The sequence below is a fragment of the Gossypium arboreum genome, chromosome 1, assembly GCF_025698485.1.
Source record: "Gossypium arboreum isolate Shixiya-1 chromosome 1, ASM2569848v2, whole genome shotgun sequence".
NCBI classification, from domain to species: Eukaryota; Viridiplantae; Streptophyta; class Magnoliopsida; order Malvales; family Malvaceae; genus Gossypium; species Gossypium arboreum.
Window position 1 is genome coordinate 23718849 of NC_069070.1, and position 10252 is coordinate 23729100.

General features: G+C 34.1%; 2 protein-coding genes across 4 annotated transcripts; both read left to right on the forward strand.

Moving 5' to 3' along the window:
* Positions 1 to 2247: 2247 nt before the first annotated feature.
* LOC108483363 (serine/threonine-protein kinase AFC2-like) lies at positions 2248 to 6198 on the forward strand. Of its 3 annotated transcripts, XM_017786718.2 has the most exons (12): positions 2248 to 2521; positions 3080 to 3296; positions 3887 to 3913; positions 4024 to 4177; positions 4296 to 4344; positions 4440 to 4554; positions 4732 to 4823; positions 4985 to 5138; positions 5217 to 5281; positions 5373 to 5470; positions 5563 to 5665; positions 5779 to 6198. In XM_017786718.2, exons 1-12 carry the CDS (start codon positions 2420 to 2422, stop codon positions 5974 to 5976), a joined length of 1374 nt encoding a protein of 457 aa, XP_017642207.1. In that variant the 5' UTR covers positions 2248 to 2419; the 3' UTR covers positions 5977 to 6198. The 3 variants fall into 3 exon arrangements, with proteins under 3 accessions (XP_017642207.1, XP_017642208.1, XP_052883926.1); XM_017786719.2 differs by lacking the exon at positions 3080 to 3296; XM_053027966.1 differs by lacking the exons at positions 2248 to 2521; positions 3080 to 3296; positions 3887 to 3913; positions 4296 to 4344; positions 4440 to 4554 and having other exon boundaries at positions 4026 to 4177.
* A 1553-nt stretch (positions 6199 to 7751) lies between these two features.
* Positions 7752 to 10023, forward strand: LOC108480131 (cytochrome P450 71A1-like). The gene is made up of 2 exons (XM_053027958.1): positions 7752 to 9003; positions 9158 to 10023. Exons 1-2 carry the CDS (start codon positions 8062 to 8064, stop codon positions 9764 to 9766), a joined length of 1551 nt encoding a protein of 516 aa, XP_052883918.1. The 5' UTR covers positions 7752 to 8061; the 3' UTR covers positions 9767 to 10023.
* The last annotated feature ends 229 nt before the right edge of the window (positions 10024 to 10252 follow it).

Here is a 10252-nt window from a genome sequence, read left to right on the forward strand (position 1 = left end):
GTGTGTGGCCACTTCGAAGGACACACGGACGTGTGGTTGGCCATGTGACCCAAGTCAGTATGTACCCCCTGTTTTCACACGACTGGTGACACGGGCATGTTTAGTGGCCATGTGAGACACATGGCCTGCCCACACGGGCGTGTGTCCTCTATTTTGAGTAAAATTTTCAAAGTCTCATGAAAATTTTATGAGTTATCGATTTAGTCCCGAACTGCTTCTAAAACATGTTTAAGGCCTCATAGGCTATTATAAGGGACAAATTAATTAATATTGAATGCATGAGAAAAGTACGGTTTTATGTGTTATAAGTCCGGTAATGCTCCATAACCCTATTCCAGTATTGAATACGAGTGAGGAGTGTTACACTTGTGAAGTTCATCGAGGTTCTGAGGTGAGAGCAATATATTTTGCACAAACTCAAACTGGCGCATCATTCAATCAAATTCATGCATCTCAACTATTGTAAAAACTATCAATGGCACTTTGACATGCCAAATAGTGATATGTAAAAAATTTAGCTTGGATGTATTCTTGAATTCTCGGATCAAAGTATGACATCCATTCCAACTATAGTACAAAATTATAAATTTCATTATGTACCTAATATTAAATTTCAGATCTTTACCTAATTATTGTGTAATTGAAATTTTAAAAACTAACCTCAGCTTTTGACCGTTGATTTAACAATAACCAAATATCTTTAAACTCGTTCGATATACCCACATGACTTGCGTTATGTATGTTATTCCAAAAATATAATAATGAAAAAATAATATGATAACTATATTATTAAATGAATCTTATCATATTACAAGTGATGAGAATTGCTAAGAGAAGTTTACTCGAGGACTTAAAAATGGTAAGAGGTACCATGCCCATGATTGAAAAAGGAGTATACAACCACCGATTTTAAATTTCTATGCTTCAATTCCTGAACACATCTTTCGGTACGATGTAGCCAGGACAGTTGATCCACAACTGAATCTTTTAGCTTCTTTTAGGTTGATTAGTTGTAGGGGACACCTTAAATGTACTAGATTTCGAAATTTATCTGGTATTAAATAACCTTTGGTCAACCTTAGTATGAATACTCAAGAGAATTATTATCTTTCAACCGCACTAGAAAAGTTGTCGAGATGTGAGAAATTATCTCTAACCATTTCATATCTATCTGGTCACCACTAAACTTGTTCGACACCTTGCCTAATAGTTGGTGGGAAATTGGGCTTTAATCACCAAGACGCACTATAACGATTGACCCATCAACTGGTAGACCGAATTGTAATGCCACATCCTCCAGTATAATCGTACACTCATCACATGGAAGATGGAATGTGTGTATTTCAAGTCTACATCTTTCCAGCAAAGCATTGATAAGTACGAACTCCAATTTAGTCCTGTCAAGTATACGAGACATGTGTAAGAATCTCGCCTCTTCCAAGTATTGTTTAATAACATGTGATGTTCTTTCATTTAAATTGTGCATATATGTTTTGATAAACTGATCTTCGTCCGGATTGTATAAACATAAAAAAAAACATTAACAACTTAATAATGATATTAATTAAAATAAAAATATAATAATATTTTCTTACCATTTGTAATTGGATGCCGTAGATGTGTTTGTGATACAAACGAATTAGAGGCGTTGACATTTTTAAAATCTTTAAGATGATGTAAATTGAATAAAATCCAAAAAAAATTATAAACGGTTAGGATAGAAAATTGAGAGAGAAAAAAATTGAGAGAAAATTGAGAGATTAGGATAAAAAAATAATAATAAAAGGGATGAGAGAATAGATGAATAAGATTGAATAAAAAATGATAAATGTAAAGGGTATATAGGAAAAAATTTAGCCGATTGGGAATTTTTTTTCCAAATTATAACAATTAATTCCAATAATTAGAAAGTTAACGTCCTTAATTAACGGTTGGCGATCCAATACTTAATATATACATATTAAAATAAATCTTATATAAGAAACCGGTTCCTTGTGACAAAAAACGCGCCCTACTAAATACATTTTTGTCACGTGGCACGAACTTCCGAAAAAATTACATATTTTCATAAATTAAAAAAGATGGGCTAAATCTTTAATAATTTCTCAAAGACGCCTAATTTTTCCATTATTGATATCCATCAAGAATTTAGCACATTTAAATTGGCATATTCTGTGAAACCAACGGCTACAGACCTGACACGTGTACGTTCAGATATAATCACAATTGCCTCAGTTGTTAGGTTAAAAACTCGGGCAAGGCCCCCAAGCCTCTTACTTTGTTCACAAGAAGAAATAAAAAGCCTTGTCACCGTTTTTAGCCTTATTTTATCCGTCAAATAAGCGATTTCTTTTTTTCGATTTTCTCACTCTTTCTCCGGAAAAAAAATTTTTTTTTTTTAGATCTAGAATCTGCGATCATGGAGATGGAGCGCGTGACGGGGTTCCCTCATACGCATATGGATCGCCGACCAAGAAAGCGTCCGCGATTGGGCTGGGACGTAACTCAGCTGCCACCGCAGGTACCTCTTTTTTTTTCTTGGATCAGATCTTTCTTTCGGTATTTGATTTGCGCTCTGCAGATCCGTTTAATTCCTTTCCCTTCAATTAGGTTTTTGAATTTAAGATTTGCGTATTTTCATAGCTCTTGTTTCAGATCCGTTTAATTCTTTTTTCTCCAATTAGGGTTTCGAATTTATGATTTGCGTATTCTCATGGATTTTGCTTTAGATCCGCTGTTAATTTGTTTTTCATCTTTATTTGATTATTAAATGATTTATTTTAAAAATAATTTTCCCTTTTTTAGAAAATAATTTCCTTGGATTGGGATTTTTCTCTAAAATTTTAAGATTTTCTGATACGTATAACAACAAAAAAGTTAAATTTCTCCAGAATTTCTGTTTCATATTACAAGATTGTTTACTGTGATAGTTTTACAAAAGTTTATGATTGCTGCTAGCATATATATTTAGCCAGGGTAATTTTGGTCGATAAGAAGAGGGGGCTGTAAGGTAATTGGGGAGGGTTAAAAAGTATTATTTTTAATCTTAGTGGTGCAATCAATGAATGGCTGTGTGTAGGCTCAGGTAGGAATGTTTTGTGCACAAGAAGTTGGGAGAGTGACAGGCTTTGCTTCTTCCACTGCAAAAGCACCTGCAGATTATGCTAGTACTATTACTACTAGTTCTTCTGTAGTTTTAAAGGGAGGAGTGGCTCAAAATGGTTCTCCCCCATGGCGAGACGATGACAAAGATGGACATTACATGTTTGAGCTTGGAGATAATTTAACCTCTCGCTGTAAATCTCACTTTCATCATCATTATAAACAAGTTTACATTCAGTAGTTGCCTTCAAAACCTATGTTGCTTTGACTCTTCTTTTTCTTGAAGTACTGGTGTTCACATAGGTGACCCTTGCATATATGGACATTGCCAAGATATGATCCTCCAAGGATCCTCCAATTGCATTGAAAACCTCTAAGAAAATTGGGCATACTTAGTTTTGGTGCATCCGAGTCTTAATAATTGTTCAAAAATTTATTTTATAATTGTTGATATTGGATATAAGATATGATAGTAGAATTGTTGAAGTCTGGATTGTCTAGTCTCATGCTTTTAGATTAAGTTTCTTGATTAAATGAAACATGGTAATGTATAACATGGCAGTCTGAACCAAAACATTATAGGTCTGCTAAAAGTAATAAGGGCTTCTAAATTTCCTATTGTTTTTCTAGTTCAATTTTTTATCGTTATATTTTATCCTTGTTGGATCTTTCTATGCTAAATGTGTGAGGTTAATAAGTAGATGAAATATGATAGAAATAACATTGAACTGATTTTTTTTAGTAATTTTTCTCCCCTAATTCTATTTGCTTTATATTTTTGCAGATAAGATACAGAGTAAAATGGGCGAAGGTATACCTTATTGAACTCACCGCACCATTTCTTTTACTTACGGTTTATTTGAATCTTGGTGATACCTTTTCTTTTAGGGATTTTGACCATGACCTCCCATATTTTTATAGGTACCTTTGGTCAGGTTTTAGAATGCTGGGATAGAGAGAGGAAGGAGATGGTTGCCATAAAAATTGTCCGTGGAGTTAAGAAGTATCGTGAGGCAGCCATGATAGAGATTGAGATGTTGCAACAGCTTAGAAAACATGATAAAGGTGGCAACCGGTGAGTTATCTTTATCAATGTAATTGCATTTACTGGAGCTACTTACATTGTAGCCAACCTTGTAGTAGTTTTTCTTTTTTTTTTTTATTCAATGGTTAAATGGGTTCATTCCTTGCAGTTGTGTGCAAATACGGAACTGGTTTGACTATCGTAACCATATTTGTATTGTAAGTATATGATTAATTTGTGATGGATTGGTTTCCCCTGCTCACCAGTAATATGGGGGTTAAAACATCTGGGTGAATTTAAATGGTTTGGACAGGTGTTTGAGAAGCTTGGACCAAGCTTATACGATTTTCTACGCAAAAACAATTATCGCTCATTTCCCATTGATCTTGTCCGTGAGATTGGCAGACAACTATTGGAATGTGTAGCATGTGTGTAATAATTACTAATCTAGTTTCTCTGCCTATTCTTTTTATGATTTGTTTCAGTTATTGTCTCTGATTGCTAAATCCTAACATGAATCCTGATTCAATGAACATTGAAAAGTTGTCAATTGCTGTGCTCTCTCTGGCATTGGTTTCTTATATTGTTTTTTTGTTTCTGTTCAGTCATGCATGATTTGAACCTGATACACACAGACTTGAAGCCAGAAAACATTCTTCTAGTCTCTCCAGAGTACGTCAAAATTCCTGATTACAAGGTATTTTCTTTTACTGGATGCCATCATCCATCTTTGCAGCACAGTGTCTAGTTTAGAATCCCTGTATGTCTTTATTCTTGGTCAAAGTTCCTGATTACAAGGTGTTTACCTTTTACTTAGATGTGGAATAAGTTTTTATTTTAATTTATTTTTTCTGTCAGGGTACATTGCGATCTCCAAAGGACAGTTACTTTAGAAGATTGCCAAAATCAAGTGCTATTAAGGTAATAGATTTTGGTAGCACTACATATGAGCGTCCAGATCAGAATTATATTGTATCAACAAGGCATTATCGTGCTCCTGAGGTTATTCTTGGTATGTATTTTTCAAGTTGTATTGATGTTTTAGAATATGGTCGGATGATGGATGTAATTGTGGTATTTTGTTTTATAGGACTTGGATGGAGTTATGCTTGTGATATATGGAGTGTTGGTTGCATTTTAGTTGAATTATGCACAGTATGTTCAGAAAATTGATTATTTGGTTTTCATAAGGAAATTTCAATCTGTTGAGCCTGCTTTTATTCATCTTGTATTTATAATTTGACAGGGTGAAGCGCTGTTTCAAACCCATGAAAATTTAGAGCACCTTGCCATGATGGAGCGAGTGTTAGGTCCACTACCTCAGCACATGTTGAAGAGAGTAGAGTGCGTATTCTTAGGATGGTCTTTTTATAAAGTTATATACTTGCTGGATCTTTTGAAGTTAAAATTATTTCTGTGAATTTTGTGTATTACAGCCGTCATGCAGAGAAGTATGTTAGAAGAGGTAGATTGGATTGGCCAGATGGTGCAACCTCAAGGGACAGTATCAAGGCTGTTCTTAAGCTACCTCGTCTCCAGGTAATCTTTGTTGCGTTATAATTTCCAACATGTACGTGCAGCATGTTAATGGCCTCTGTTTCTTCCTTCTCTTGTGTTCTAATCTCCGTTTGGCATCTCATGTTTAATGGAAGAACTTGATAATGCAACACGTGGACCATTCAGCTGGGGACCTGATTCATCTATTGCAAGGATTGCTTAGATATGACCCTATTGACAGGCTGACAGCTCGGGAAGCCTTAAGGCACCCTTTCTTCAGTAGGGACCAATTTAGGCGATTGAGCTTGGCTGGCATTGGTTGGCCTGGAATGAATGAATATCTAAGAAAGTAGACAAGGATTCATATCTGTAAATATTACTAACCTGTAATACTTGTTAACACTAGCACCTTCTGTGTGCGTTAAAGGACTGAATTGTGGTGCAAACAACAGATTGAAACACCATTTAGTTAGATTGTGACTAAACCCTTTTGGATATTGTAGTAAATATGGGGACATTTATTCACATACTTCTCGTCTCCTGGCAATCCATTAATTCCATCTTTTTTGAGTGCATATCTTGCCAGCCTTAATTTGTGCAAGATTCTTTTTCTATGTATTTTATATTTTTGTGCTCTAAAGTATGCCTTTACCTAATACAAATTATCAAAGTTTCATGAGATGTTCAATCACACAGATCTATAAATTAGACTTGAAATTAATAATTGTCAGGGACACCCTGTATCGTATAATACATTTGGATGTCCATATTTTACAAATATCAAATATTTAGAATGTGCAATATCCTCCGTCACTGAGATGGTTTGACCATTGTTTTTTAAATAACTTGGATCTAGACAGATTTTCTGTCTGAAAAGTTGGGTTGAATTTTCTCATGATGGCCACGTTTGCTTGACCACCAAGGCACCTAGCCTTGCGGGTCTCATCATATCACAAGCCTTAATTTCAGGATCTCAGACTTTTCTTCTAACTTTACGATAGAATAGGGGTTACATTACCACCAAACGGTGACCGAAGTGAAGAAGGCCACCTCCAGACAAAGAAAAGAGATGACAGCCCCTTAAACAACACAATCACTGAGGCCACAGGAAACCTGAAATAGAAAGGAATAAAATCAAGTTGCTCCAGTCCAACATCCATAGGATTCATCTTTTCCATACCAACGGAGGTAACAAGTCTATATTACATAATAATAAAATTGAGTTTCGCTTTCTTGCTATGTTCTTTTCTTTTCTTTATGATGACAATGAAATTACAATAAAAAAGATATCTTATTAAAATATAAATATGCTATATTTTATATAATTTAATTTTTGTATATAAAATTATTTGAAAATATTGTACGTTCATTAAATTAAGTGATAAAATTTTGATTAAAGATTTAAGTTGAGTCTTGTAAATTTAGATAATTATATTAAAAAGCTTCCTTTATTGATTATGTTAGTGAAAAAATAAAGTAATTTTACATTTATTCGTAACAATTTATACTATTAACATTTTAACAATTAAACTGTCTTATTTTATATTCCGTTTATATAGATTATGTATATAACACAAATTAAAATTTTTCATTGTTTTGGTTTTATGTAAAAACCTTAGAATCGTTAAATATATATTAATATGGAGAGCTATTCACTTACAGATTTTACACCATTCTATAATTATTTTATACGATGAATATTTTAAGAGTAATGGACTCAGTATTTGTCATATATATATATATATATAATTTTAAATATCTCTATCAAATCATTAAAGTATTTTTATATTAATATATATTTTATGGTTGTTTTTTATAATATTAGTAGTTAAAATTTTTAATTTATATGAAACTTGACATTAATAATCTCCATTAAAAGAACATGAAATATCACGTTTGAATTGTTAAAATATTAAGGATATAAAAGTTCTAAAATCATACAAATTTTTACAGCAGTATGAGTGGATCCTCTCCTGTTAATATATAATATTTTAGATGAATATAATAGATATATCAGATGAATTAAAAATTTAAATGACAAATATAAATATTTTGATAAATTTAATAACTAAATTATTAAAATATTAATTATATAAAAATTACATTAGTTTTACGTATATATAAACAAGAGAAAAAGGATGTAAATAAACAGATTGGTTCTAAGGAGGATCACCTCTTAAATATTCTTTAAAAGTGAGATCCAGAATTTCTTATCTTCCCAATTTTCTTTTTTAGACTCAGAGTTGAAGATTCATGTGATTTGTGAGTACCCTACAGTGACAGCAATTTCTTCTTCTTCTTTTTATTATATTTGGGTTATGTTTGACGTATAAGCAGCTAAATAATCATCTTCTGCTCTTCATTGATTCTTACAAATGCTAAATCTGCTTTGTTTGAACTCTAGTTCTTGCAAATTGTAGAACTGAAAGAGGTAAACCATGAATCCAACAATGTTATTGCAACAATGGTGGCAACTGTTTAATTCAACTGATGTGTTCAACCCTCTCACCTTAGTTCCTCTTCTCCTCACCATTAGTTTTCTCTTTAAGCTTTTAAGAACTTGGAAGCTCAATCTCCCACCATCTCCACCCAAGCTGCCCATCATTGGCAACATCCACCAAGTTGGGAAATCGCCCCACCGATCTTTCCGAGCCTTGTCTGAGAAATATGGTCCTTTGATGCTTTTACACATGGGTCAAACCCCAACACTTGTGGTTTCATCTGCTGAAATAGGCAAGGAGATCATGGCGGCACACGATGTGTTCGTAGAAAGGCCTCAAATAAGGGCCGTCCATACTCTCTTCTGTGGCTGCACTGATATTGCATTTAGTGCTTATGGTGATTACTGGAGACAAGCTAAGAAAATCTGTGTTCTCGAACTTTTGACCCAAAAGAGGGTTCGAATGTTTCAGCTTGTGAGAGAGCAAGAGGTTTCAAGAATGGTGAAGAATGTAAGACAATGTTGTCATAATGGGTCTGGAATTGTTGTTTGTGAGATGCTTGGAACCATTGCAAACAACATCATCAGCAGATCTGTTCTTGGTCGAGTATATGAAAGAGAAGATGGGAATAAAGGGTTTGGGGAATTATCAAGGAAAGCAATGGACCTTTTAGGATCCTTTTGTTTTGAAGATTTCTTTCCAAAGTTGGGATGGATTGATGTTCTTACAGGCTTGACTTCAGAACTGGAAAGAGTTTCCAATGAATTACATGCTTTTCTTGATCAAGTGATAGAGGATCACCTGGCTATGATGAATGAAGGTGATGATGATGATGATACATCAGAGAACAAAGATTTTGTTGATATCCTTCTTCGTCTTCAGCTTGATGGCAAGCTCGATATCAGTCTAACTCAAGATAACCTCAAGGCTATAATACTGGTATGCTACTCTTTCCCTCTCTTTTCTCATATTTGATGATAGGTATGGTTTATCACCTTGCATGGAAAAAAAATTGAAAAAAATGAATATACTTGTATTAGACACGTACTCATATCTCGAATCTTTGGATAATAACATTATCATCCTAGTACAGGACATGTTTATTGGTGGAACGGATACAATAGCTGCAACAATGGAATGGACAATGGCAGAGCTTGTGAAAAATCCCAGCATAATGAAGAAAGCTCAAGAAGAAGTAAGAACAGTTGTTGGTAAGAAACAAACAATCAGTGAGATTGATGTCAATGAAATGCACTACTTGAAATGTGTTGTGAAAGAGACACTGAGACTCCATGCTCCTGTTATGGTCTCAAGACAAAATTCCACAGCTACTAAATTGGAAGGCTATGATATTCCTCCCAAAACAATAGTATTGGTCAATACATGGGCAATTCAAAGGGATCCCAAGTTATGGGACAAGGCTGAAGAGTTCATCCCAGACAGGTTTTTGAACAGTCAGGTTGATTTTAGGGGCCAACATATTCAGTACACTCCATTCGGTGCTGGAAGAAGACGTTGTCCCGGAATTAAATTTGCAGTTGCAGGAGCTGAGTATGTCTTGGCCAATCTCCTTTACTGGTTTGATTGGAAGTTGCCGGATTTGAGACGCTGTGAAGATTTAGACATGAGTGATTATTATGCTATCATCATCCGCAAGAAGGTACCCCTTCATCTTGTACCAATGCTGCATTCTTTTTCATAAACCTGCGATCCATTTGTTTGGTATTCATGATCTTAGGGGTAGAGATAGTCCTTTTATTATTTACATTACTGAAGCTCATCAAGAACTTGGTACCAGTTATAGAAGAGTGGTAAACAATTAAATTATGTGTTTTTTCTCTTTAATGCTACGAGCTTTGTTTGGAACACTAAATTTTTGTAGCTCTCAATGGCGGAATGATTACATGAATTCGGATTCTCTTTACAGATAAAGCCGTAAGAAACTTATGTTAAAATCAAGTGGTCCAATTTTAAGTTAAATGAGTGTCTAAATTTATTACTTACTTTTGTCCGGATTCTTTTTATATGGCAATACCCACAATCATACTTTTGTTCTTTCTTGCTTTCTTATACTAGTTAAAGATGGCGGTTTTGCATATCATGTTAGTAAACCATTGTTAATCTTACCATACCAACCCCTATGATAAGGTTCTCTTTAGGTTTGGGTCTTCTGATTTTATATCTGTTT